We start from the raw sequence: 26,958 nt of genomic DNA on the forward strand, positions 1-26,958 counted from the left end.
AAAGGGACAAGTAGCCATGCTAGGGGGGGGGGGGGAGTATTTTTTAGTACTGGGGACTATTTTATTTTTTAGTACTTTTATTTTTGCTTGTGTAAGGAGCCTGAGCTAGGGGGTATTGTGATGTCTGAGGTCAAGTTTAGTCAGGCTCATCTCAACACCCATCTCGGATTGTACTCCTCTCATAAGTGTTGGACAATGGTCACTTTTCAATTCTGAACTTGGCCCTGGCGAGGGGCACCAAGCAGGTATGGTAATGCTTATCGCTCTCTACCCAGTGCCTGAGCGGTGTCATTCACCTAATATATGAGGGGGGGAAACAACCTTTGTTTATGCGCCAAACAACTCCTCAGAGGTCCCAACCTTTTTAGAGTTAGTCCTGGAGATTAATCTGACTGGGGATTCCCTCCTTCACCCTGTTGGTGGTTTCTCTGTGTATTTGTGATAAGTTTGTTTCTTTTGGTTGTACCGAACGTTTATGTCCAACAAGTATGGTTGGAAGGGGTCTCATTTGGGACGTTTGATTTAGTGTTGGCTCGTGAGTGAACGATTCGTTCAAAAGAACGATTTTTTTTTCCAGTGAACGAGAATTTTCAGTTCATATGACTTTGACCAGTAGATGTCAGTAATGCGCATTGAAGCTGGTGCCACCTCGCCGTAAAACAAAACGAAGAAGAAAATGACGTAACTTCCTGTTCACAAACCAGTCGCGAATTGCATTTCCTGTTCACCAACTGAACGGATTTGTGAGTGAGTGACATCACAGGTCAAACAGCCAATCAGAAAGTGGGGGTGAGGGCGGGTGTGGTACTTTTCACTTAAACCAGGGGTGTCGACCTCTAGTCCTCGAGGGGCCGCGTTCCAATATGTTTTCCAAGTTACCCTCGTTAAACACACCTGCGTGAAAAGTTTTTGGTCATTTCACGTTCTGCAGGAGCTAAAACTTTTCACGCAGGTGCAGTTAACGAGGGAATCCTGGAAAACATGTTGGAATGCGGCCCCAAAGACACCTTGACACCTGTGACCTTTGACCATATTTCCCTAATGAAGTGGCCTGTGATTAGGTACACCTCATGGACACTTAGGTACACTACACGAGGCAAAAATAATAAATAAAATAAAAATAAATAAAGGGTTTTTGCACAATCAAAGCGAATTGTTATATTCTCACACCTGGGATCGAACCATGATCCTTCCGAGTAAGAATTCATCTCTCCAACCAGCCTGGCATCTACAGGCCGTCTGCAGTTTTTTGTACTAGTAATGGGCATTCCGTTATTAAGTGAACTGAATCTTTAGAATCGGTTCACTCAAAAGATTTGTTTAAAAGGATCGTTCACCAAATCGTTCGCTACACTTTATTCTTTTTTTTTCTTACCTCGTGTCGTGTACATATTGAAGTACCTAATCACAGGCCACTTCATTAGGGAAAAATCATGGTCAAACCTTCACGGAAAGTGAAAAGTGACACACCCGCCCTCACCCCCACTTTCTGATTGGCTGTCTGAACTGTGACGTCATGATAGATGGACTTTACGAGTCAGTGACGTACTTTCCCGTTCACGAACGAATCAGTGACGCAACTTGCCGTTCACGACCAGGTGAGAGACTGTTGAACGACTCTTTTGAGTGAACTGATTCTAAGGATTCAGTTCACCTAAAAGAACTGGGATGCGCACCTGGCAAGCTACGACAGACCAGTCTATTGCGACGTGCTCAGGGAAGGCGGGACAACTGAGCACAATACTTCAAGTTGATTGGACGATGTGTCAACTTGCGCAACCTACCTTATTTTGGTTTTGACCAATCGCGGAAACTGGAATCCTAATTAGGAAGTTTAAAAAAAATCACGCAAACCTTTTCCAGCTAAAATTGCATCCCTTGCGGCTTTTCTTTCAATTATTTTTGAATCAATGCGATTACAGAATTGCAGCACCCATGCATTAGTCCAGCATTGTCAGTTTGGTTGATGCATTTCCCACGGCCTCGCTGCTCATGTCGCAAACACGTCCGCTTCAAAACACATTTGTTGCGTTTTCCGTGCAACTAGTGGCTGACTTGAGAAAAATCTGTGCTGGGTAAAAGATGGATTCTCGTGTTTTTGAGACCTCGCAAATACAGCGAGATTCCACCTTGCATTCCAGGGTAACCTATTTGCAATGTATTTGAAAAGCAACTCAGGTTGTATTGATATACAGACGGATGATCTAGAACATTAAGAGGTTACCATGAGGTCAGATAAATGCTGGCACAAATTGAACTCATGTTCGAAGGAATTCAATCCCAAGACCATAGCGACCGTAAAGCTTGGGGTTGTGGCAACATTGTGCTCTGGGGTTGTTTCCAGCAAAGGAGATAATAGAACCAAACTTCCTTCCATCATTGAAGATGAAATGTGGCGTGGTCTTCTGGCATGACGATGATCCCGAACTCAACGCACAGGCAATGGAGGAGTAAATCCTGGAGTGGCCTGATCATTCCAGACCACGAACCCAGAGAGATTCTGTGGAGGGACTTAAAAGCCTATCAACATCCCCAAAACATCATTGCTCTAGAAAAGATCTGCATGGAGGAATGAGCAAAAATACTAAATGTGTGCAAATCAGGGAAAGACCTACAATAAACGCTTGACCTCTTATTGCCCAAAATGTTTTTACAAACCATTGAACTTTTGTTGACCAAGTAGACATAATTGACAAATGATAAATGTGGTTTCTATTCTATTTTTCCTTATATTCTTACCATTAAATCGTTTATGATGAAAATGAAAGGTTTTTATCACATGAGGCCAAGATAAATCATTTCAAAACTTTTCCAACATTGTGACCCAAACTTGTAAAACGATAATGAAAAAAAGTGGTGCTGTGTACAAAGTGAGATAATGCACTTGCACAAGTAGGCACACCTTTAAGGGTGTGTGGCAGTGTTCAGAATTGACCACTAACCAATCAATTGGAAACCCATGTTAAAATTAATTCAGTGTGCACTGCTGCCACCATACTTCAGTAGGCTTTTCCTGACTTTTTTTTGTAGTCACATCAATCTTCAGGCACTAGCCATAGTACACAAAAGGGTTGCAGACCATTGGAGATTATCAGTAAAAGGGGACAATAGAATTGCAAAATAGCACAATGTGGGTACACAATCAAAATGTGTTTCAATCCACTGAAGCCTACTTTAAAAAATGTTGGCCAAAATCAAAAAGTTAAACAATATTGTTCACGGTCAGTGATGGCGTGGGGTGCCGTGTCATCTGCCGGTGTTGGACCACTGTTTTCTGAAGTCCAAGGTCAATGGCGCCGTCTACTAGGAAGTTTTGGAGCACTTCATGCTTCCTGCTGCTGACCAATTTTATGGAGATGAAGACTTCACTTTCCAACAGGACTTGGCACCTGCACACAGTGCCAAAATTACCCGTACCTGGTTTAAGGACCATGGTATCCCTGTCTTTGATTGGCCAGCAAACTTGCCTGACCTTAACCCCATAGAAAATCTATGGGGTATTGTGAAGAGGAAGCTGCAAAACACCAGACCCAACAATGCAGAGGAGCTGAAGGTGACTATCAGAGCAACCTGGGCTCTCATAACACCTGAGCAGTGCCACAGACTGATCGACTCCATGCCACACCACATTAATGCAGTAATTGAGGCAAAAGACCCGATCAAGTATTGAGTGCTCATACTTTTCATGTTCATGTTTTTCAGTTGGCCAACATTTCTAATAAAAAAATATGCACATTTTTTGATATACCGGATTTGAAGTTTTCATTAGTTGTCACTTATAAATATCAAAATAAAAAAAAAACGAACATTTGAAATATCTCAGTCTGTGTGAAATGCATGAATATAATGTGGAAGTTTCTCTTTCTGAATGCAATTACTGAAATAATTTAACTTTTTGATGATATTCTAATTCACTGGCCAGCACCTGTATGTGTTGACTCTTAGACACGAGCTTCAATGAGTGATTAAATCCCAAAAGCTGTGTGTGATCATTGTGCAGATTTTACTTCCACTTAATTGCGTTGGCAAGTTATACAGATAACAGGGGCTTCACGTTTTGAAATAATTTATCTTGGTCTGATCTTTTTTTTTTAATATTCTACAAAATCCTGTCAATTCTGCTATTATAGGCTTGATTTTTATTGTACACGTGAGACTAAATGTTCTCACCTAAAGGTCACATGCCCATCCCTAGCTGTGCATAAATTAAAACTATGAACGACTTAAGGACATTTCTGTTCATTTCTTTCCAAGTGGAAAAAAGGCCGAAATGTAAAAGACTATCTCTATGGACCTTTTTCAGCACGTGCCTTAAACTTGGAACCTTTACCAGACTTGACCCAAATGCCGAGGAAAAGAAAGACCTTTATCGGGAGAGAGCTTGCTGTTTAGAAAGAGAAAGAGAGATGCATTAATATCAACAATACACACAAAAGCAATGTAAATATCTGCAACTGAAACAGTTAAAATAGGATTTATTTGTTCATCTTCTTGCAGAGGTCAATTACCTCAACGGGCACACTTTCAAATTATCAAATTATGTACACATTTACATCTTATGACAACATAATCACCTAAAGCAGATGATTCTGGATATAATTTTTCAATTATCACAACAAAAACACTCCTAGTGCAGTTGTATTGAGCTCGCAAAAAACAGTAAAGAAAATCTTGACTAGGAAATATGTGGCAAATAGAATGACAAATACCATTTTTACCGATACTACCTTTAAAAAAAGAGAGAGAGAGACAAAAATGGCCACGGTGGCAGCAGCTTGTCCAGTCTCTTCAACCTCCACCAGCAGAATCCACTTCAGCAATAAAGAAAAACAGGCGGCTCTATATTAAAGGGATTCTTCTGTAACATGGTGCTGGTTCACAAAGAGCTTCATTGGAAAAACATTCCATTTGAATCCTCTTCCATGTTTCTGGAATCTGATAGCCAATTGACTCTTTGTGGACCTTCACCGTCATTTATACATCTTGCATTCAAGATTTCTTTTGGTAGCTTTTACAGATTAGCTTTGACCAAAATGCCTTCAACACTAGTGGGGAAAACTCTCTCCGCTCTGATCCTTACCATGGAGTCAAGCAGGTTAAGGTGTTCAGAGCGCCATTCATCCCTCATTGGTAGAAGCAACCATTACCTAGAAGAAACTGTCAACAAGGTTTAGCGGCAACGAGCACCCGAGCCAACATGTCATCAAACGCATGCACTATCAGCAGGTCCTGGTTATGTTAACAGTCTTCGTCCACCGTCAAGATGGTCAGCACTTTAAAGAGCCGTGTCTCATCTCAATATGTGAAATCAGAGGTAAGTACTTGACCCTACATTTTAAGTGCCGCACTTGCACTGGCTGCACACTTAGTGCAGAACTCCACAGAGACATGGTTCTTGTCCACGTGGAGGCACACGCCACCAGATGTCTCTTTGGCCTCCACTTTCACACGTTTCCGTGGCAGTGAGTAGTCGTGCTCGTTTGAGTCGGCGCCCTGGAAAAGCGAGGAGGATAATTTCATGCCATTCACACCGCTCAGCCGTGACAACAGCTGAGCTAACATGCTCTCATTGGCCAGCACAGCTCGCAGGTACCTGGTCTCATCTTCCAATTCCTCCACTCGTTTGGTCAGTTGAGCGTTTTCTGTTTTGAGCGTGTTATTTTCCGTGGACATGATGCCCACCTGTTTTTCAAGGCTGTTAACATATTCTTTCTTTTTAAGACGATTCATCCGAGCAGCGATTGCATTTTTGTTGCTGACTTGGTTTGCTTGCCGTTGCTTATTTCTCATCTTCATGGCGGATGACCCACTCCCTGGAGAGGAGGCGGTTGATACGTCTGCACCAGAATCTTCATTCTTGCTGCTGTAAAAATGACCAAGCTCAAGGTCAAAGACTGGCGACGTTGTCTCTCCCTCAGGAGACCATTCCAGGTCTTCGATTCCCAGAAATTCATCCAACTCCGTTCTCATATTGAAGTCATCAACTTGGAACTCCTCGGGGAGACATGGGTGATGATCTTCTATAGTTTTCACAGCAGTGCTCACTTCAACCTCAAGGGACTTCAGTGGCGTGCTGCAATTGCCTCTTCTCCTGGTTATCATTTTGTTTGGACGTGGACAGTTGATAAATGTCCAGCAAGTGCAGAACTTATTCCTGTAAAGATAAAGAGAGTAGATGTTTACATTTCAATTTAAGAAACTTTTAAACTTAGTCGTAACAATTTATGATTTCAGGGCCTCTTACTATTAAAATATACTTTGCTAGATACACCTGTCCAAATGAATAATATTTAATCTGTGAGCTAGGTCAGCCATTCTACTTACTATAATGGATCCATTAGTACAATACTACACACCTATTTTAGAAATGGGCTTAAATAAAATGGAGGAAAAAAAACTTCTCTGGAGCCTTGATGTTCAACAAAAATAATTACAATATCAATCAACAATGTTTGGACTTTTGGCTTGTTACGTAAACATTACAAAACAACGTCATTTTAGCATGCTCACGGCCAAGCAAAACTTAAAACGTCGTGATGGCGAAACTTTAACGGCATTTAAGTTGCTATTCTGTATGCAGTAGTCCAGAAATGCCGAATTACAAAAGCACAAATGTTCGGAGCCATTCGCTTTAAGGCGCCACCATTTTACATGGAGCTCAACGACCGCATGCTTAACGTTTGACCCAGGCTACTACTCGACGGCTGCCGGAACTAGCCGAAACAAACAAAGTCCTTAAACACCTCTCGAGCGCACGTAAAATCCGATTAACGGTGCAAATCTTTGTTGATCAAATTTACTTGTTAAACGTCGTTACAGAACGAATACAGTTAGTGCAATTTATTTGCGTCCTACGTTATACTTTTTAGCGCATTTAACGAATGTTAGCAAGGCCCAGATCAAAGCAGATAAAAGCAATTACAAAGAACATCAAAGCTTAATCGAAAATGTTTTACCTTTCAGTTCCAAGAGAAAAGTAACGATTTATCCAAGTGTTTTTTTGAAGCAGTCGCCTAGTCCGATCGCGTCGTTCTTGCGAGCTTGTTTGCTAAAGCTAGTTTAAGCGCTAAATAAATACACGGGTGACGCACGACATCTGGACGGATAATTTACCGTTCTTCACAGACGTGGACGAAGTCGCGATGATACAGATGGGTGATCGTGGATGAAAATATCACAGTTTCGAATAATTTTCTCGGTAGTTCACAATGCGCACATCCAAAAGGTGGCTTGTCACGGGGAAGGCTCCGCAGGAACTGGAAGGCCTCCTAACTCAACTTTCAAGATGGCGCGGTGTTGCGTTTAATGACGTATGTAGTTTTTGCTTTTGTTGTTATCCACGAAACAAACGTGTTTTTGTTTTATTTGTACACGTAACTGTCTGATACCGCTTCTCAACCTTATGCATGTACGTATACATCAATAAAACATGTCTGTGATGCTAATCCTATATTATAGATGTTATTTGGTAAAAAAAATAAAACTGGACTTTGAACACCAAACGTGAGGCCTCCATTTTGCCAGTTACGTTTACGTACTTTCAAAAAGTTGGAGAAATTGGGATTTCAGGTACAATTTCAGTATGAACCTGAAATGCGCTCATCTCATGTCAATAGCATAACCCACATTATTAAAATTTTGACATGACGTAGCCAAGACTGTGAGACCAAACAAATAACTTGAAATAAAGTGAAACGAGCCACTATGTTTAGAGTCATCTGCAGCAGGTTGTAATCTGTTAACAGATAGAGATGGGAAGATCTGCAATCAACGCTGCGCAGAGGAAAAATACATTTTCATAGACATAAGATTTTGAGTGAATTTTGCCATTCGGCTGTTAGACGACAGCATTATGTAGTAAAACCTTGAAGGCCTGATGTGCTTTTAAAAGTTTAAGTCACCTGTTGCTTACCCTCAAATTTCATTTAAAAGATGAATATCCCTATTATGATCCTGTTTCCTTCCACCTTCCAAGAACATACTTCTTTGGTTTTTCGATTGTGTGAGTGGTTTGTTTGTTGAGATGCACTGAGACAAGTGCAGTTTTTTTTGCACAAAGCTACCTGGGAAAGCAGCCCCGTGACCCTAATGAGGAAAAGCGCTGTAAAAAAAAATATAATAATAAAAAATAAAGGAATCTGAATGCACTGCCAACAACAACTTTTATTGACCACATAGACAAAAACAAAATTACACGCCACCATGTCACATTGTCGGGGTGACGAGTGCATTTAATTGGTGTGGAAAAGGTAACTGCTGTTTTCTTACATGATAATGGGTGTTTAAAAAGTCAGTAGAAAGTGTCAGTTTTGTCGAGAATTCATTAATTTTTAAATAAGAATAATGAATACTGGGATCTACTAAAAGACGTGCTTTTAACAACCAGCCTGCATATTTGACATTAGACTCAAAAAAGTTGCAGTCCAGTTTTGAGCTTGCTGAGGTCACTGTGGCTCCAAAGAAAACCCTCAGCTGTCCTCGTGGAAGCAGAAAGTCCCGAGACATTCTGCGCCGTGCTGCTCTCCATCTCCGCTGGCTGGTCAGACACGGTCATCGTCGAATAATTGTCCAGCATCAGGCACGACGGCTCATCTGATTGGCCGGGGACTTTTCCAAGAGGGAAATTTTTCCACAAAACTTTATCAAAGCACACTTGCCACGAGGAACCCCGGAGCACTTTTGCTTTCTCCACCTCAGCATCTGACCATTTGTTGTCTTCTGCTGTTCGCTTCAGCGGTTCCGAATGGCCGTGGCGCTTTGAACGTTGCAATTTCTCATGCAAACTCTCCAGTGTGTAAATAGGCCGCTTTTCCTGCTCTGTGTCTGGATCAGAAGGTTCTGTCTGAGTGTAGATGGAGCAGAGTTGCATCAGCCTCTGCTGCGTTTCCAGAGGAAGAGGATGCTCCATGTCCTCCAAGACTAATTGGAGCAGGTAAGGCGTACTAGCACAGGGAGCATCCAAGCAGGCGGACAGAAGCTGCTGCCACATCAGCTGGATGCGGTTGACAAAAATTCTGTCCTTCAACCTAGCTTTCCTCTGTGTCTTTGTTTCAAAGTGATAATCATTTTTGTTGCTGTTACAGAGCATTACTTCCGAGATCCACCCAGAAGTGTAGTACATCCTGTGCTTGCTCTGCTCGCAGGTGTGAAGCTTCAGTTCAGCAAAGAGTCTCTCCAGGAAGAGATGGATGAAGGTGGGCGAGTTAAGCGTTTTCAGAAGGGGGAGCCAAAAACGCAGGAAAGTTGGAGGGAGTTTGGGCCTTGTGGGACAAAACCAGTCACTCTCTGAGGTGTCACAGCCTAATGATGACAATTGTTCAGCTGTTGGAACAAGGAAGCCATCTTCCAGGAGGACCTCAATAAGCAAGTCGGCAAACTCAACAGAAAAATGTTTTATCTCGCCGAGTATCCAGCTCATATCCACCAAAGGGTCTAGCCTTTTTTCTTCACGTACGCCCCCACAAGCATCATACTGCTCCTTTTCGTAAGAGATCAAAAGTTCCCTTGCATTCTTATAAGCTTCCATTTCTTTTTGCCTTGCAATCAGCTTGTCTTCTTGCTGTTTCATGTCCATTTCTGCATCCTCTCCATCAGACTGTGCGTCCAAGTCTCCATTGGGCACACCTCCCAACTGTCTGGACCAATACTCCTGCTGGAGCCACTCCAGAATCACCTCGCATGCCTTCCGACACATTTTCAACGCAGGGAGTTTTCGATGGGTGACTTCATGCCTGATGTTTACGATCCATTCTGGGATGTTCAAGTTACCGGCCAGTCTCCTTAACGAGCGGGACATTTTTCCTTGCTGGCGTTCGGTGATCAGGTTAGTAAATCTCACCAGGGCCGTTCCATAAAGAAGAACCAGTTCATGAGAGTCCAGCTTTTTGGAACGGTCCAGCACCTGACACCTCACCAAGTCGGCGGTGCAGTCCATTGCCACAGGAGTACTGTTGGCGTACCTTGCTTTCCATGCCGAAATCCTATTAAGGGCATTCTTCTGTAGAGTGGAATCTTTGGAGTAAAGATATTCTCGTACTTGATCCCATTCGGCTTTGTTGAGCCACGCTACCACATGGCGATTTTTCTCGGATACCTTTTTCTTCATTTTGAAGGCAGAGATGGGTAGCGGCGGTCTTGTGGGCTACACAAAATTCAAGTCGCTAGACTCCACCACAGTCTTAAGATGTTCTTTAAAACCAAGACCGAAACGTGACAATCGGTTAAAAAGGTTTCTTATTCGGCTAGCGAGCGATAACGATTCGACTCGGAAATGAGTTTCTTCTTTGTACACTTCCAAATTTCTAGTAGGTTGTAGACTGTTGTGCTCAATGCTGCCACCTGCAGACAGGAGGAGGGGGGGGGCGTGGTAAAAGCGTCGCCGCGCCTCCACCAGTGCGCATGCGCGCTCTTGTCAGTGACGAAGAACATGGCGGCTGTTTCGAACGTGACAGAGCAGGCTCGGCGCATTTATTCACGCCTGCTGGTAACTTATTTGTTTCGTAATTGTAGTACTTTTGGTCGCTTGTTACCTTCTGTTCAGTCTTTTCTTCAGATGATGTATCAAAATAGAAAGATGGATATTCAGACGCTACCGGTTTGATTAGAATCTGTTATGAACCTTGGGAATTTGTTTACATAAACCCATTCTGTCTGCATCCCATCATTGCTATTGCACTTGATTACATTTGTTCTGCGATCCCAACCAAACTTTGTTTTCAGATATTTACGTTTCCAGGATATATAAATGCTAATAGCAAACAACACCAGCTTCAATACCTCTGACACCTGACAAATGTCATTAATGTAAGACGTGTTTGTCTTTTTTGAGGCTATGCCGTGTCCCTTGCTGGAATGTGTGTACATAGAGGAGTCTGAGGACATGCTACAGCTGCTCTGCACTCCTTCCCAGCTTCGTACTGACATACTGACTTGGGTCTGCTGCAGGTTGGGAAAACATGACATACGTGTTGCATGCACGTCAGTAAATGTAATCATTTGTTAAAATGACCTCTTCTGTCTTCCCAGTATTGATCCAAACTTGGCCAGTTTGAAAGAGAATGCATTAAGAACCCGAAATCCTGATATACTGACAAACGGTAATATGATGGTCTTTAAATTATTTGCATGCTTGATGAAAAGTGTACTTCACATTTGGCAAATCTTCAGGTTTATAAAATTGTGGATGGGAAAAATGGAGATTTAAAGTGAAAATAATGGCAACCCCAGAAGATTAGTATAGATGTTTCCCTTAGCAGCACTTCTTCACGTGTTCTGCCTTTCTAAACAGGGATGGCTGCACTTGGACAGGACCTGATGCTGTGCAGAGGAGACAGCCTGGACTTAATCAAGGTGGGAAAACTTTTGTGGCCAACCCTTGTCCCTTGTACTCCTTTGACGTACACCAAGTATTTTGTGTCCCTCTAATGTTTCCTCCTCCAGGGTGATGCCGGTTGCCACCAGCAGCTTCAGTTCCTGGAAAATCTTATCGCTGAGGTCTCAGACTTAAGTGCATCCACTGCGCATGATATGAAGATCTTGCTCGACACGGTTTTTACAGATGAGAATCTTGCACAAATTGTCACGCCTTCGCTGGACCCCTGTTTTTCAAATGTCCCGTATGTTGCACTCTTCCTCCAGAACCTGCTTCTTGAGCATTTTCCGTCATTCGTCTGCTTCCCATCTATCTGTATTTCTATCAGAAGGGTTTTATGCAAAAGCGCTAAATCAACCAAGCCAAGAAGAGACAATGCTGAAAGCAGTGCCGCCCTTATTAAATCTACTCGCTCCATGCTGGAGCAGCTAAAGTCTGAGGTATGACCTGAGTGATGATTAGCAAAACTACTGCCACTTACAAGTCAATAATGTAGTTCTTTAAAAATGATTCCTGCTCTTCTCAACTCAGTGTGAGTTCCTGACAACAAAAGAGGAGCCAAATGCCCGTGCCTCTGCTTGCCGTGCGCTGCATGTGGCCATGTGCGACCTCCAGCAGCTGATGACCACGTTCTGCCACGTGGAAGAGACACACCTGAGAGTTTTTTGCACAAAAGAGAGACCTCGCTTTAGCGCAGACCCACAGGTCTTCCAGAGAGTCCATGAACTTCTGCAAGCTTTCTCCACGGTACAAGCACAAGCACAATTTGTTGAAGATGAATCAGGAGCTCACTTGGATGCGACTTTCTACAGGAGTTGGAAATGCTGAACGAGGTATCGGAAGCATCAACGGCCGCGAAGCAGTTTGTGAGCCACCTCCAGACAAAGCGTTGTTGCACGAGCCAAGGGGAGGGCACCATATGTGAGTTATTTTACGCATTTGATTTTCTATTGCTTCATTAGTTTCATTGGTATGAAGATTATCAGTCAACATCTAACATCCATATTTCACAGTAAGTAAATGTTTCAGGAAAGTGAGACGGTACAATGAATGCTATTTGGATGGACCTCCCAAAAAAATGCCTGAAGATGCCACAAGATGGAAACAAACTACAATACTTTAATTGCTTTCTTTAATAGAGATTTTAATCAAGGGTTTTTGTAGATTCCATAATCAAGGTTTTTGTTCTTGTTTTGTGTTTCTCAGATGATCAACTGGATAAACTAACGGAGCGATACAATGCTTCTCTCTCACACCTAAGTGCAGCCAAGAATACATGAACAATATTTTTTCCATTTCATTTGTAAATGTTAAATAATTTGTAATTACATTGTTTTTATTCTCTTAATGGAACTGTATTCAATGTACTTGGGTATTGTCCTACATTAATAAAACATTTTACTCATCTGTTCATAATTTTGAATGTGTGAAAACTGAGAATGGCTTATGGCCAATTTCACATTTTGTACATAAAAAGTAACATGTTGTATGCTTAATTCTCAGATTGGTGCTTATTAATACATGAAGGCATAATTGTTAAGTAAACAACATGGTACACGGTGTCGTAAGAAATTAAACAGTCGCGTATGTACAACTGTCAACACTTAATACACATTTATTTGGACTCATTAGAAGCAATTCAGACATTAATAACGATGAGCGACACAGCATGGTTCTCATGGAGATGCATCGATGAATGATGCATTTATGAAGTTCTCAGAGTCCAAGCAGCGTCTTTTTGGTGTCACTTTCTGTCACGTGGTACACGCGAGTGAATCGGACTCATGCAAGTTGCCAAGCTCTTTCAGAAGCCTTTACTGATCAACCATTCCTTCAGCTCCTTATCAAAATGTCCTTTCACCCTCAATGTCATCGTGACCTCGTTGACTTGAGTGGGCAATTCTTTGCCAGTCACGTCCTTCAGGTACTCTTTGACATCTTTCTCCAGAGCCCAAATGTCGCCCTCCACCTTTCGGACCAAAGTCATCAAGCGGTTACCGTGCGTCACGTCGGTGTACACCGGAATGTTGTGCATGCGGGAGCGGCGAATCATATAAGGGAGTGACGGCGGAGACTCAGCCGGAGGGGTCCAGCCAGACGGCGTCGGTCCGGAGTGCTTGGGCGGAGTGGGGACCCGTGAGGGCGGTATAAGACGCTCGACAAATTCATATTCCTCTGTGGATTCTTGGAATGGCGCTTTTGCGGCACATAGAAACCTGAGTCCCACAATGACACTGGGAGACCCCGGCGTGCCCCTATGTAACCCAAGGGATCGACGCAACGCTGCCGAACGAAAGGCAAAGTACAGCGCCATGTTAAGTGGGGACTGTCCTGAAGGGCGGAAGTTATACAAGAGCTTCCGGTTGTCTGCTTCATAAATGAAGAGCACTGCCCCCTGCTGGTAAAAGTGGAAAACAGCGGGGTCAATAAGGCATGTTCCATTTCAACCTTTGCCAGTTTCGTGGGTTGAGTAAAACCACATACCGTAAATGGTTAATAGCCTCCTCCTATCATTACATTTAAACAACAAATTCATGGACACCTAGTTTTGATTTTTCTTTTACTTTTCTTCATTTTGTTCTGTATTGTTCAAATTGAAAATGGGTTTAGTAACAAGAAAATACATGCAATATTTCAACATTATTATTCATTACTTATGACAATATGAAATGTCGGTACAGGAAGGACCATGGATGGTAACGCACACAATTTTCTTTTGCAGGCCACATATGACGGACCAGATCTGGCCCCCGGGCCTCACCTTTGATACCTGTGGTAACGGTGAGGGGCAGGGTCACGCTCTCAGAGGATGGGCTGAAACGTGCCACATTTATTTTACACTGATCTTCCTTATTAGACTGAGAACGTCCCTCCTCCCGGTGTAACCAGAGGAGCTTCTTGACTTGCTCATCCTGTCTGTGTCAGCATTTGAATACCTCTTTCTTTTCAATTTCCTAAGACTGCCTTTCGAAATACTTCAGGCGTCAACAGCAAGAGGAAGTCACTTGACAGAGAAGGACAGAAGAAAGACGATATGGATAGAGAACACACACTCAACGGGGAGGCCGTCGCTCTCAATAAACCCAATGACAAAGACATAGAGGTAAGATATATATATATATAAATGTCAATGATTTTTTTCCCCACTGATATTTCTTGATGAATGAGCACGTTGTACTCAGAGAAAGTCGAGTTTAAGTGTCATGTTGCACCTACCTGTTCAACAGGATTTTGTAAAAACATGGCAAAATGCCTTGAGCCTACATGTGAGTGTGTATAAACAAAGATGAACAAAACAGAAATTTCGCCTTGCATTTCTTCCCGTGTGGGTATGTGTGAACAAAGCGCAACAAAACAGAAGTTTCCCTTGCATTTTTTCCCACGTATTCCAATAGATAATTTATTTACCTCCGTACAGAAAACCAGTTCATTTTATAATCACCTCATAATAATATTTTAAAGACATAACCAATTGCTGGATACATTTTGAAACCAGAAATCAAAAAAGCCATTATACGCTTTCTTGGACGCTCACCCAAATGAGTGCAAGCATGAATACTACTTGTCGAGTCAGATCTGTGGTGTCCTCCATAGGTGGTAACATCTCCCTCAGGCAAGGTGTATCGGGCTATCAACATTAACCACTATGCCACCAAGAAGAGTGCCGCTCAAAGCATGCTGGATGTGGCCTTGCTGATGGCCAACTCGTCCCAGTTGAAGACCGTTCTCTATGTTGGGCCGCAGTATCGTTTCTACATCCCCCTCATTGTCCTCCTGTGTCTGTCCATTACGCTGCAAGTCATCGTGGGGGTTCTGCTCGTTTTTATAGGCAAGTAACTGAAAGGCCTGCTTTGACGTTATCTGTTTTGCCCCGACATTTTTCCCAAGTCTTCTTTTCGTAGGACTAATTTGTTTTGCTTCTGTGGCAACAGCGAAGTACGATCTGAACGACGTGCGTAAACATGCCAAGTTGAACAGGATGAACAATGTGGCGACTGTTATGGTGTTCTTCATGGTGCTCATCAACATCTTCATCACGGCGTTGGGCTTTGAGGGACACGCTCTCAGGTGCAGGCCGCCAAACACGGCGACACACAGTCGCATCCTTTGCTTGCTTTAATAATGAACCCTTATTCCACTTCCACCTTCTCAGGCCATCAAAATACGGCGCAATGTTTGAAGCGACACCTGAGATGTCCCCGCAACGTTCTGAACTCGACATGACGACTGGCCTTTGAACCTGCACCGCTTTCACCTACCGTAATTTCCGGACTATAAGCCGCGACTTTTTTCCAAAATTCTGAACCCTGCGGCTTATAGTCAGGTGTGGCTTATTTGAGGATTTTTTTCGTGAGTTTTGTGATGACTTTTATACACTGCGGTATCTTGAAGAAAAAACCAACAACAAAAATACTACTTTGAAACACTACTATGGCTGCTGCTTATTCTGGCTGTGTTGCTTGTGACTATTATGAGCTTTAGTTGGAATGCACGCTAGGTGACCTGCGTCAAAGGGCTCTAAACCCTTTCTCTTACTCTGCCATGTGACTCAGAGATTACACAAAGCAATGGCGCTGTTTGGACCATCTGCATTGTATTAAAACCCAATCAATCAGCATTTAAATTCAATTCTTCTGACATTTTGCTCACCAAAAACAAGTTGTAATGAACGTGAACTTTTAATGCATTTTATTCAGAAGGTTACTTTGAACCCCGAGGCTTAAGTGGCGGCGTGGCCTATTCATGGATTTTTACGGCCTCCAGGGGGCGCTCTAGCAGGAAGCAAGAGTGAGACAGACGAAGAAGAGATAATGCGCCGAAGAAGACGTGCTAGTTTGTCAAGACGGACATTACTGAAAGGAAGCTTTTATGCACAAACCGTCATTATGGGGGACAAAAGAAATGCATATGAGGCCGCTTTTAAGCTAAAGGCAGTCGATGTTGATGACATTGTGTTGCGTCACCCTTTTCTTTATTTCGTGGTCCCGTCTACTCTGGAGCTATACGTGTCGCTCGCTAGTTTAATGTAATTTAGCGCTTTGTGCATGAATAAAATTAGCATGAACAGACCCTCATCACACTCAAAAAAATGCATAAAAGCGACGACGAAAGAGAGACTGAGAAAGTGTGAGGCGAAGGATATCTAACGCTATTCCAATCGGACACTGAGGAGGAAGACTTTGAGGGTTTCGGTGCACAGGAGGAATATGAAGACGATGAAGCTCTCTATTTTACTTTTACTAGTATGTTTTTTTAATCAGCCCTGTTAGTGCTGTGCTACTGTGTTGCTGCTGTGTTACCACCGCGTCTCAGTGACTTTTACCAGTATGTTTTATTTAATCAAACCCGATTAGTGCTGTGTTACTTCCGTGTTGCTGCGGTATTACTGCCGCGTCACAGGCAGTGTTTGGAAGGAAATCTTAAGGTATGTTATTAAAACTTTAAAAAAGCTTTCTGTGTGCAGTCTTTCTTTGTTAATAACTCGCGTGCACACTTCCGTGTTGCTGCGGTACTACTGCTGCGTCACAGGCAATGTTTAGAAAGACATGTTAAAGTATGTTATTAAAACTTTAAAAAGGATTTCTGTGTACTGTCTTTCTTTGTAAAAAACGCGTGTGCACGTGCGGCTTATAGTCCGGTGCGGCTTATATAAGAAAAAAAACTAAAATATCCCCGAATTTTAGCTGGTGCGGCTTATAGTTCGGTGCGTCTTATAGTCCGGAAATTACGGTAGTTAGTTTTTTTCAACAACTCAACACTTAATACACATTTATTTGGACTCATTAGAAGCTATTCAGACATTAATAACGATGAGCGACACAGCATGGCTCTCATGGAGATGCATCGATGAATGACCACAGGCCACATATGACGGACCAAATCTGGCCCCCGGGCCTCACCTTTGACACCTGTGGTAACGGTGAGGGGCGGCGTCACGCTCTCAGAGGATGGGCTGAAACATGCCACATTTATTTTACACTGTGATCTTCCTTATTAGACTGAGAACGTCCCTCTTCCCGGTGTAACCAGAGGAGCTTCTTGACTTGCTCATCCTGTCTGTGTCAGCATTTGAATACCTCTTTCTTTTCAATTTCCTAAGACTGCCTTTCGAAATACTTCAGGCGTCAACAGCAAGAGGAAGTCACTTGACAGAGAAGGACAGAAGAAAGACGATATGGATAGAGAACACACACTCAACGGGGAGGCCGTCGCTCTCAATAAACCCAATGACAAAGACATAGAGGTAAGATATATATATATATAAATGTCAATGATTTTTTTCCCCACTGATATTTCTTGATGAATGAGCACGTTGTTACTCAGAGAAAGTTGAGTTTAAGTGTCATGTTGCACCTACCTGTACAACAGGATTTTGTAAAAACATGGCAAAATGCCTTGAGCCTACGTGTGAGTGTGTGTAAACAAAGATGAACAAAACTGAAATTTCCCCTTGCATTTCTTCCCGTGTGGGTATGTGTGAACAAAGCGCAACAAAACAGAAGTTTTCCTTGCATTTTTTCCCACGTATTCCAATAGATAGTCTATTTACCGCCGTACCTCCGTACAGTACTTGAGCTGTCGTGAAAGTGTCGATGATCACGGTTTGTTGTCTGCCCAGGTGAGTCACCGCCCTGTGTGTGTGGGCGCCACTCCCTTTTGTAGCTCCGCGTCCAAGTGCTTAGTGATCAAACAAACAAGTACCTCTCTGAGGTTTGCAAAAGAGCAGGGAGGTCAAATATTTGTTGCTGGCAACATTAAAAATCACGGTCGCCCGTCAGAGAGCTGTAAAACTATAAAACTAGTTCATTTTATAATCACCTCATAATAATATTTTACAGACATAACCAATTGATGGATACATTTTGAAACCAGAAATCAAAAAAGTCATTATAACCTTGCTTGGACGCTCACCCAAATGAGTGCAAGCACGAATACTACTTGTCGAATCAGATCTGTGGTGTCCTCCTTAGGTGGTAACATCTCCCTCAGGCAAAGTGTATCGGCCCATCAACATGAACCACTATGCCACCAAGAAGAGTGCCGCTCAAAGCATGCTGGATGTGGCCTTGCTGATGGCCAACTCGTCCCAGTTGAAGACCGTTCTCTATGTGGGGCCGCAGTATCGTTTCTACATCCCCCTCATTGTCCTCCTGTGTCTGTCCATTACGCTGCAAGTCATCGTGGGACTTCTGCTCGTTTTTATAGGCAAGTAACTGCAAGACCCGCTTTGACGTTACCTGTTTTGCCCCGACATTTTCCCCAAGTCTTCTTTTCGTATGACTAATTTGTTTTGCTTCTGTGGCAACAGTGAAGTACGATCTGAACGACGTGCGTAAACATGCCAAGTTGAACAGGATGAACAATGTGGCCACTGTTATGGTGTTCTTCACGGTCCTCATCAACATCTTCATCACGGCGTTGGGCTTTGAGGGACACGCTTTCAGGTGCAGGCCGCCAAACACGGCGACACACAGTTGCATCCCTTGCTTGCTTTAATAATGAACCCTTATTCCACTTCCACCTTCTCAGGCCGTCAAAATACGGCGCAATGTCTGAAGCGACACCTGAGATGTCCCCGCAACGTTCCGAGCACAACATGACGACTGGCCTTTGAACCTGCACCACTTTCACCTAATCAGTTTTTCAATATGTACATAGAGCTTTATATTGTCACGCTTCAAAATGTTATATAATTCACAATTTTTATGCATAAACAGCCTGATTGTATTTATATGAATATTGACATCTCAGAATTTTGTTGACATGACTCAACAGATGAGATGGTCAAATTAATATACATTTTGTCAACGTTTTATCTTTCAGTTGTAATTGGTCACAAAAGTAACGATACCTGGCAACTTCATGTTGTGGTTTTATTTATGGCAATAACAGCTTCCACTTTGTAAAACATGCTTTTGGTGGTCTTTTTTTCCCCCTTATTCTTAAAAAAAACCAATTCTAGTCTATACACTGTATAGAATATTCTAACTCCTAATTAATTAAGTGATGAATATACCAGTCACATAATCATATGAATATTTTAGAGTTTCTTTACCCCCTTAGTAATCTTTATTAAGGCAAGACACATTTTACAAAAGACAACTCACAGTACCCCATCAAACAAAAATAGACTCAAAAGTACAGTACAGTATACCAAAATTGTGATCTTGTTTCTAGTGACCTCAGTTTACTAGACACATTTGTTTAGTCAATGTTAAGGTGGGCCTGTTGACACAAACCTATTGGTCGGTTGGAAGAATGACAACGTTAACATGGTTAATTGTAGCTACTGCCATCGAGCGAGAATATTTAAATATTCTGCTTGTCACTATACATGGCTGTCATAGATAGATGAACAAACAAACATCATTATTGTAGTGAATTTCAGAACAAGTAACATCATTTGAATTTGCACGGCACCCTTGAGGACAAAATTCACCCACAAGTAGAAGACAACTTTAGTGTTTGCATTGAAATACAATGTGACAATGCTAGGGTTGACATGATTTGGACGGCGTTTGCTGTAAAAATATAAAAACGTTTCTTTCCCATGACACCATCATGTCGCCGACAAAATGAATACAAACCAAAGACAACGTATAAAACAAAGCGCAAGGGATTGCATCCTAGAAGTGGTCATTGATTGATCATTGACTCTTGAAAGGATTTTCATCTTTGGTAATGTAACAATAAGTGTAGTAGGCAGCTGCCACAACCGCTAGCAGCAGTAGCAATTTTATCACCCCACAGAAGCTGCATCTGGATTGGACAGCCTCCTTGGAGTGTACGACATTCCGATTGGCTGCTTTGCTGCTGCGCTGGATGGGCCTGTAATCACAGAAGGTATTGACGACGATTATAGGAAATAATTTAACTGTTATGCGAAAAGCTTACAGACATACGTGTTCTGTATGTCCCCGTCTAACTCCTCATCTTCAAATGGTTCACTGTTGTATCTTCTTTTTAGCCTGGGTAGAAAAAAAAAAAAAAATCACCGTCTTATCGACAAGGACATAATACAAAAGTTACTGACGTTGAAAATGTTTATGCATTTCCTCCCACAATTTAAAATAATTCTTGTATCCTGTACGTCAGTGGTCCCCAACAAGACCTGTACCATGCCGGAAAAAAAAAGTTAAAAGCACTACCGGTTGAAAAATATTTTATTTTGAAAGTGGCCGGATCCTCTGTTTTATTTGTCTATGACACATCAAGTTGTTTGAGTCCTGTGACACTAATATTTGACCCACGAGTTGGCTACCTAGCAAAATGAAATGTATGTGTGCTGCATGCTGACATTTATCAGAAGCTAATGCGATCTGCTGTTAACCAAACAAAGCTCACTGAAGCTCTGCTTACCAGGAAGCACCACTTTACGATACTTAACATTCTTAATTATTACTCAAGCTAACTTGGTCAGGCAGGTTTTCACATTACCCCACCCACACGCACGATGGAATAGCTGTGTGAAGACTGTTTGTGTGGTACGTAAAGCTGCACTCACATGTCTTCATAACCTTCATGTCTGACCTGTGCAAACAAAAGCAAGATGGAATCTAAGACTTGTCTGCATGTCAAAACATAGAAGTGAGGTACAAACACAAAATGATAAGCTGCTTCACTCACCGGGCTGTGGTACGTGATGTACGTAATCTCTTCTTCTGTGAAGATATATTGAAACAAATCAGTTCACTTGTTTCTGGACTCGGTGGTCCGGCAACACAACGAACAAATGTCGATTGTGTTATTTGGAACATGTTTACAGCTTAGAAGTCTAATGCAGACATTCACACATATTCATTCTATTTCACAATTTTCAAGAATGAATAAAAGAGTCCCCAGGTATCGTCATCTTAGTCTGTAGCGTTTGAAATGTTGTCATAGTAACAAAAGTAATTCTCAGCGTCGACCTCGTTGGTGCTATAATTCTTAATCATTCTTGGATTTTGAGGGAAGCAAAAATTTAGCCAGGGACACCTTTAAGAGAAGATGTTTACAATGAATGGTACAAATCACAAGTCAAACCCAGACACCAACACATAGCTTCAAACTAGAAGGCCGAATGCAATAAAGCTTTTCACATTTGGAATTTGAATCAGCATTATCAGGTAAAATAGGCCTTGGACATGAAGCAGTCAAGATTTGTGAAGTCATCATTTTGAGAGAGCCTCATTTCAGGAGTATCCTACCTTCCTCTCTGTAGTAAGTCTTATCAGAGGAGGGTTTCTCAGGCACATGTTCCATGGCCCTCTCAAGCTTCTTCAGGTACAATTTGCGAGTGGACTCTACAGGCACAGATGCACGTGAAATGTCACCGACTTCCAAAAAAAGATGCACAACCGTGTATGACTTGGCTTGATTATGCGAGCAGAATATTCAGTGTAAGAAACGCAATGCAGTAATTTTTCAATTGTCAAATTCACCAGTTTGTTTTAATTGCACTCCATAAGAAGGAACAAATTAACCATTTGTCAAACGCCAATTTCTCCAAAAGGTAATTAATGAGCACATTACTAACTTTGTTCGGATGAAAATGTCTATTATTCTTACCAACTATAGGTCCATGTTTGATGCCGTAGTCGGTCAGCATCTTGCTTAGCTCTTCATCGCTTTTGTCACCCAAAGACATTCTGCACAATAATACGTCCCAGATTAATCGATCGATAGAATCGTAAATTGTCCGGTTTAGCAAATAAGCACGGACGGGCAATTGGAACAAAAAGACTAATTGAACATTGTAGTAAAAAGACTCAAACTTACTTTAGAATCACGGAAATGGGTCCCGCGTTGGAGAAAACAAAATCGTCTGAGCCTGAAAAGTGTTAGGAGTCTGGGCTGAGAAGGAAGTGGGCGTGTCCAGCTCGATGACGTCACATGCTCTGCCAAATCAGTCCACAGTCACAGCTATTCCACATGGATATTTGAATTTGAATTTTTTTTCATCGAATTGGGATTTTATTTGCATTAGGTTTCTAACGGAATTTTGTAAAATCGCATTGAATGTCTTCATAATAGTTGACCACATCAAATTCTGACTTTTGTTCGTGTTTAGCATGTGGTAATCATTATTTGGAGAGTCCTGCTTGGCTTTTTGGAGGCCAATGTGGTGCGTGTTTTAGTGCAAATGTGGTTTAAGCTCCGTCTAAGAGCCCACCTTTGTCCTCACTAAAACACATTTATTGTATGACAGACGTCTAAAATAGGTTGATTTTTAAACCAGAAATAGACGTCTAAAATAGGTTGATTTTTAGATCTAAAATAGGTTGATATATAGACCTAAAATAGACGCCTAAATTAGGTTGATTTATAGACCCTTAGGTCGATTTATAGACCTAAAGTAGACGTTTAAAATAGGTTTATTTATAGATCTAAAATAGGTTGACTTATAGACCTAAAATAGTCAAAACTAAACTGTCGAGGTAGGGTCATTCAACGTTTCCCAACCCTTATTAATTTGCAAAATCTTGATCTTGGCTCAATTTACAAGACGTCTAAATTTAAACCAAAAATAGACGTCTAAAAAGGTTGATTTTTAAACCAAAAATAGACGTCTAAAATAGGTTGATTTTTAAACCAGAAATAGACGTCTAAAATAGGTTGATTTTTAGATCTAAAATAGGTTGATATATAGACCTAAAATAGACGCCTAAATTAGGTTGATTTATAGACCCTTAGGTTGATTTATAGCCCTAAAGTAGACGTTTAAAATAGGTTTATTTATAGATCTAAAATAGGTTGCTTTATAGACCTAAAATAGTCAAAACTAAACTGTCGAGGTAGGGTCATTCAACGTTTCCCAACCCTTATTAATTTGCAAAATCTTGATCTTGGCTCAATTTACAAGACGTCTAAATTTAAACCAAAAATAGACGTCTAAAAAGGTTGATTTTTAAACCAAAAATAGACGTCTAAAATAGGTTGATTTTTAAACCAGAAATAGACGTCTAAAATAGGTTGATTTTTAGATCTAAAATAGGTTGATATATAGACCTAAAATAGACGCCTAAATTAGGTTGATTTATAGACCCTTAGGTTGATTTATAGCCCTAAAGTAGACGTTTAAAATAGGTTTATTTATAGATCTAAAATAGGTTGATTTATAGACCTAAAATAGGTTGATTTATAGACCTAAAATAGGTTGATTTATAGACCTAAAATACGTTGATTTATAGACCTAAAATAGTCGAAACTAAACTGTCGAGGTGATTTTCCGAATTGTATGCCGAACTTTTTCCTTCTAGTTGGACCGTCGGCGTGTGCGAATGTGCGCTTGCGTGAACTCAGATATGAAAACCTGTCACATGAAAGCACTTCCAGTTGATGTCCTCTGGGAGTCGCCTAAGGACAAAAAATTGTTCTGACCTCCGCATATTTAGATTTTATTTTTTGTACCAATCTTGAGCAGCCAGATCTAATAAAGCTTTTGTTGTGACAAATTTAGCATGTTTGAAGCCCAGCTGACAATTGTGCAGTTCCTGGTAGGGACTACTGATGTATTTATAGTTGCAAAAGTCCCCAGGTGATGATTGTGCAGTTCCTGCTCGGGAGACCAGTTTAGGGAGGTACCACTCAATTTCCCCTAAACTGGGAAATGGAATGCTGGATTAGATTTCTTTTGACAGAGTGAAGCCCATAAATAAAAGCGAAACCAACATTCTTTTTTTGCAGAGTACACAAAAGTCATTACACTCAAAATACTAGACAACAACTTTATTGTGTATCAAAATACTGTCTTACAAACATTTAAAAGCATTTTTTTATTCTGGACAAGATTCTAGTTTTTGTAGCAAGCGCTAAAAGGGGAGGGGGTGTGGTCAAAATTAAAAAAAGGCAACTTTTTTTTTTGGTCACCATCTTGAAAAGCTGTGATGAAGCACAACATAATTTGTCCAGCGTCATTTCGGTTTCTTCCCTTTTTGACATGTTTGCGACACAAGCCGGTGTTCTGAATCTGCAGGCATTTGAACAAAGAAATGAATATGCAGCGGCATCAACCGCACAGAAAAAGCAGTATTGTGGATGTGACACAAGCTTTGTGTTTGAGTACTACTGTTGACCTTATGCTTTTAGGTCATGTTTAGACCTCTACTCTAACGTGCGTAATTTTAAGGAACAGCAGTGCCTAAAACTGGCTCACACTATCTATCAGCAGGTAAAACAACTGTGTTATCAAAAAGAAAAAAAAGAAAGAAAAAAAAAAAAAAAGGGCCTCCAACATACTGAGTGGACAAGGCATATCCTAACCACCACCAAATGCCCACTACAGCATGCCCACATTTTTTGTTAACTGCAAAGCACATGGTTAAACAATCAACTGCTAGTTGGCAATCAATAAAGGTGCAATAGTCTCCTTCCCGAGATTTTGCTTATTAGAAATGAGGGGGGGGGGGGGGGGTTAACTCAATGGCTGAAAACAAAGATATATTTGCATCTTTGGGAGATGAATGATTTTGTAAAAGGTCTGAATAAACTGAAATAAGTTGAGAGAAATGTATAACATGGGTGGAAAACAAAGCTGTAAACAATAACAGTGGTAAGAAGTTGCTGATGGTGGTGCAAGTTTTTTTTAAATTTCAATCTTATTTTTTTTAGACAACGATATGGAAGGGGCTACCCGGAATGTGATCATCCCCCCATTTGACCACCAGGATGTACTCTCCCTTCTCTTTGAGCTGGTAGCTGACATTATACAGGCGGTTGCCCAAATGTTTTACCAGGATCTCCTCGCAGGGAACTTTGGGGCCGTCCACCCCAACCAGCAGCATGTTTCGACCTGTGGAAACAGATGCATTGGGTTACAATTTAAGCTAGCAAGGGTTGATAATGACAAGTTACACATTAAGTGATGCAGGCTGGGGTATGTTTGAAACTGGGACACACCTGCTTTGCTGCAGTCAACACTGAAGCTGCTCTTCTGACCAACAAAGGCCTTGTTGAGGCCAAGGCCTTTAGCCACCACCTTACTGGCATCCGACTGGATAGGAGCACCTTGCTGGGTGGAGCTGATGGCACGAGTCACTGGGTCAACCATGACAGAGGAAGTTTCATGCATACTGTGGCTGGACACAAGCTTGGAACCTGGACAAGGGGCGGGGGGGACAGCATGATCTAACCATACAAAAGTCCATCAACCTTTATTTGTAGAGTAGCAATAAATGGCTCTCCCACCAGTGATCTTGGCCTTGAAGGGACTTCCAACAATGTGGTAGGGTCCACCATACTTGATGGATATTAGATAACTGCCGGGTGCCATTGGGGTGTATGTGACCTTGTAGCCCTCCGGGCACTCGACACAGTCCATCTTCACTTTGGAAGGACCGTCAATGGTTACAGACAAAGCCCCGGGACCCGCGTTGCTTGTGTTGACCACAAATTCACACGCAGTTCCTGTAGCAAGAATAACAGAGGATCGGCGTAAAGAATTTCTCTATCTGACAGTTTTCTCCCACACGAGGCCACGCAACAAGTTACCTGTGCTGCCTCTTTCTAAGCCCAGTCCATATGCAGACACCATCCCAGGGTCTCCGGCCTGACCAGTTTCTCCAACCCGGATCTTAAATGGACTACCAGGGATGTGACTTCCGTTGAACTTCACGTCAATTAAATACAGGCCGTTCTCTCGAGGGATGAAGCGGACTGCATACTTGTCTAGAAAAGATGGAACCAGGCTTAATGAAGGCGTGGATACCAAAATTCTCCACAATATCAAAACATCTCAGAAGTTACTAAAATGAGTTCAAACAGCCTTTTTGCGATTACCTTGGTCAATCTCCGTAACACAACACTCCTCCAGAGTTCCTGATGGGCTGTGAACCTTTGCATCAATCACACCCTTTGCTCCATTCAGACTGACTGCGAACGATGCCGGCTGGTTCACCTTCAAGCCAGACTCCTGCTCGACAGAACACACTCAACACTCATCCATGTTGCTCTGCATTGTACATACGCTACATGGACAATAAAAGAGTGTCACATCAGGTTAGATGAAAATTACCCATTTACATACACCAAGACTTCTTTGTGACGCATTTATACACGCCAATTTTTTTTGTTGGTTTTTAACCTTACCTGGAGGTCGCTAAGAAGGTTAAAGAAGAGGCTGTATAGTACAAGCACGCAGGATTGAACACAAAGTGAAAGGGAAGAAAAAAAGTATTGCGTGTGGGTGCCTAAGTGATGGCGTTTATATGATTTTCAGCTACCCGGACTAACCCAACCAATAATTTAGTGCATAAGTGTGTCAGTCACACTTATACCCCTCTGAAATCAAGTGAAGCTAATCTGGTCTCAGCTCAATTCATTTCAGGTCCTCGGGTCAAGTTCACTAGAAACAAATTGAATAAAAAGTACTTTAGATCTAATGTTGCGCCCACAAAAAGTGATGGTCCTTGGTCAAATAACCTCGGGTGAGCATGCGTCAAAGGAAAATTATGCTGCAAGAAGTCAGAAATCTGAATTGTGTTTTTACACCTGCCATAAACGAGAACTTTCTGTGGTTAATTGTCGACGGCGTTAATCTCTTCCACGTCATAGTCATGAAATGCGATCTACTATCGATAATGTACCGCATGTGCGAAAGGAAAAGG

At 41.9% G+C, this 26,958-nt stretch overlaps 8 protein-coding genes across 13 annotated transcripts in view; 3 read left to right on the forward strand and 5 right to left on the reverse strand.

The window, feature by feature from the left end:
• Window positions 1–4,458: 4,458 nt before the first annotated feature.
• Window positions 4,459–7,303, reverse strand: crebzf (CREB/ATF bZIP transcription factor). 3 transcript variants are annotated; one of them, XR_009713796.1, is made up of 4 exons: window positions 6,957–7,303; window positions 5,333–6,154; window positions 5,081–5,157; window positions 4,459–4,811 (listed from the first exon to the last, which is right to left on the reverse strand). XR_009713796.1 is itself a non-coding variant. In XM_061273193.1 (3 exons), exons 2-3 carry the CDS (start codon window positions 6,100–6,102, stop codon window positions 5,148–5,150), a joined length of 780 nt encoding a protein of 259 aa, XP_061129177.1. In that variant the 5' UTR covers window positions 6,103–6,154; window positions 7,114–7,301; the 3' UTR covers window positions 4,459–5,147. The 3 variants fall into 3 exon arrangements, 1 of the variants encoding a protein (XP_061129177.1); XR_009713795.1 differs by having other exon boundaries at window positions 7,114–7,301; XM_061273193.1 differs by having other exon boundaries at window positions 4,459–5,157; window positions 7,114–7,301.
• Window positions 7,304–8,143: 840 nt separating this feature from the next.
• On the reverse strand, window positions 8,144–10,308 carry las1l (LAS1 like ribosome biogenesis factor). The gene has a single exon (XM_061272590.1). It carries the CDS (start codon window positions 10,103–10,105, stop codon window positions 8,408–8,410), a length of 1,698 nt encoding a protein of 565 aa, XP_061128574.1. The 5' UTR covers window positions 10,106–10,308; the 3' UTR covers window positions 8,144–8,407.
• Window positions 10,309–10,390: 82 nt separating this feature from the next.
• Window positions 10,391–12,787, forward strand: haus7 (HAUS augmin-like complex, subunit 7). Of its 2 annotated transcripts, XM_061273192.1 has the most exons (9): window positions 10,391–10,483; window positions 10,829–10,944; window positions 11,026–11,096; window positions 11,288–11,349; window positions 11,440–11,615; window positions 11,700–11,811; window positions 11,903–12,118; window positions 12,184–12,292; window positions 12,578–12,787. In XM_061273192.1, exons 1-9 carry the CDS (start codon window positions 10,427–10,429, stop codon window positions 12,649–12,651), a joined length of 993 nt encoding a protein of 330 aa, XP_061129176.1. In that variant the 5' UTR covers window positions 10,391–10,426; the 3' UTR covers window positions 12,652–12,787. The 2 variants fall into 2 exon arrangements, with proteins under 2 accessions (XP_061129176.1, XP_061129175.1); XM_061273191.1 differs by having other exon boundaries at window positions 11,440–11,811.
• Window positions 12,490–13,730, reverse strand: mrpl49 (mitochondrial ribosomal protein L49). The gene has a single exon (XM_061273194.1). The coding sequence runs from the start codon at window positions 13,683–13,685 to the stop codon at window positions 13,176–13,178; it is 510 nt and encodes a 169-aa protein (XP_061129178.1). The 5' UTR covers window positions 13,686–13,730; the 3' UTR covers window positions 12,490–13,175.
• A 485-nt stretch (window positions 13,731–14,215) lies between these two features.
• LOC133150568 (ninjurin-1-like) lies at window positions 14,216–16,822 on the forward strand. Its single transcript, XM_061273198.1, has 4 exons — window positions 14,216–14,474; window positions 14,966–15,200; window positions 15,304–15,439; window positions 15,525–16,822. Exons 1-4 carry the CDS (start codon window positions 14,406–14,408, stop codon window positions 15,607–15,609), a joined length of 525 nt encoding a protein of 174 aa, XP_061129182.1. The 5' UTR covers window positions 14,216–14,405; the 3' UTR covers window positions 15,610–16,822.
• Window positions 16,823–17,342: 520 nt separating this feature from the next.
• LOC133150567 (ninjurin-1-like) lies at window positions 17,343–19,280 on the forward strand. The gene is made up of 4 exons (XM_061273196.1): window positions 17,343–17,615; window positions 18,343–18,585; window positions 18,689–18,816; window positions 18,902–19,280. Exons 1-2 carry the CDS (start codon window positions 17,547–17,549, stop codon window positions 18,583–18,585), a joined length of 312 nt encoding a protein of 103 aa, XP_061129180.1. The 5' UTR covers window positions 17,343–17,546; the 3' UTR covers window positions 18,689–18,816; window positions 18,902–19,280.
• Window positions 19,281–19,406: 126 nt separating this feature from the next.
• On the reverse strand, window positions 19,407–22,288 carry emd (emerin). The gene is made up of 7 exons (XM_061273195.1): window positions 22,133–22,288; window positions 21,923–22,002; window positions 21,562–21,657; window positions 20,999–21,033; window positions 20,877–20,902; window positions 20,275–20,340; window positions 19,407–20,200 (listed from the first exon to the last, which is right to left on the reverse strand). The coding sequence occupies exons 2-7, from the start codon at window positions 21,999–22,001 to the stop codon at window positions 20,020–20,022; spliced, it is 483 nt and encodes a 160-aa protein (XP_061129179.1). The 5' UTR covers window position 22,002; window positions 22,133–22,288; the 3' UTR covers window positions 19,407–20,019.
• Window positions 22,289–24,067: 1,779 nt separating this feature from the next.
• Window positions 24,068–26,958, reverse strand: part of flna (filamin A, alpha (actin binding protein 280)) — a 32,394-nt gene continuing 29,503 nt past the window's right edge. For all 3 annotated transcript variants that reach the window (XM_061299649.1, XM_061299640.1, XM_061299631.1), the window contains 5 exons: window positions 26,132–26,264; window positions 25,844–26,020; window positions 25,541–25,759; window positions 25,253–25,450; window positions 24,068–25,145 (listed from right to left, as the gene is read on the reverse strand). In XM_061299649.1, the coding sequence (XP_061155633.1) occupies window positions 24,961–25,145; window positions 25,253–25,450; window positions 25,541–25,759; window positions 25,844–26,020; window positions 26,132–26,264 (912 nt within the window). In that variant the 3' untranslated portion in view covers window positions 24,068–24,960. The remainder of the gene's footprint in view (window positions 25,146–25,252; window positions 25,451–25,540; window positions 25,760–25,843; window positions 26,021–26,131; window positions 26,265–26,958) is intronic.

This window comes from Syngnathus typhle, linkage group LG2 (assembly GCF_033458585.1).
Source record: "Syngnathus typhle isolate RoL2023-S1 ecotype Sweden linkage group LG2, RoL_Styp_1.0, whole genome shotgun sequence".
NCBI lineage: Eukaryota > Metazoa > Chordata > Actinopteri > Syngnathiformes > Syngnathidae > Syngnathus > Syngnathus typhle.

Bases quoted from the DNA above. Each gene is read 5' to 3' on its own strand.
- haus7 (XM_061273191.1), top strand. From the start codon at position 10,427: ATGGCGGCTGTTTCGAACGTGACAGAGCAGGCTCGGCGCATTTATTCA. The intron at 10,484-10,828 runs GTAACTTATTTG...GTCTTTTTTGAG, and splicing joins GCATTTATTCACGCCTGCTG to GCTATGCCGTGTCCCTTGCT. The intron at 10,945-11,025 runs GTTGGGAAAACA...CTGTCTTCCCAG, and splicing joins CTGACTTGGGTCTGCTGCAG to TATTGATCCAAACTTGGCCA.
- crebzf (XM_061273193.1), bottom strand. From the start codon at position 6,102: ATGATAACCAGGAGAAGAGGCAATTGCAGCACGCCACTGAAGTCCCTT.
- mrpl49 (XM_061273194.1), bottom strand. From the start codon at position 13,685: ATGGCGCTGTACTTTGCCTTTCGTTCGGCAGCGTTGCGTCGATCCCTT.
- las1l (XM_061272590.1), bottom strand. From the start codon at position 10,105: ATGAAGAAAAAGGTATCCGAGAAAAATCGCCATGTGGTAGCGTGGCTC.
- emd (XM_061273195.1), bottom strand. From the start codon at position 22,001: ATGTCTTTGGGTGACAAAAGCGATGAAGAGCTAAGCAAGATGCTGACC. The intron at 21,658-21,922 runs GTAAGAATAATA...CTGTGCCTGTAG, and splicing joins CAAACATGGACCTATAGTTG to AGTCCACTCGCAAATTGTAC. The intron at 21,034-21,561 runs GTAGGATACTCC...ATATCTTCACAG, and splicing joins GACTTACTACAGAGAGGAAG to AAGAAGAGATTACGTACATC.
- LOC133150567 (XM_061273196.1), top strand. From the start codon at position 17,547: ATGGATAGAGAACACACACTCAACGGGGAGGCCGTCGCTCTCAATAAA. The intron at 17,616-18,342 runs GTAAGATATATA...TGTCCTCCTTAG, and splicing joins CCAATGACAAAGACATAGAG to GTGGTAACATCTCCCTCAGG.
- LOC133150568 (XM_061273198.1), top strand. From the start codon at position 14,406: ATGGATAGAGAACACACACTCAACGGGGAGGCCGTCGCTCTCAATAAA. The intron at 14,475-14,965 runs GTAAGATATATA...TGTCCTCCATAG, and splicing joins CCAATGACAAAGACATAGAG to GTGGTAACATCTCCCTCAGG. The intron at 15,440-15,524 runs GTGCAGGCCGCC...CCACCTTCTCAG, and splicing joins TTTGAGGGACACGCTCTCAG to GCCATCAAAATACGGCGCAA.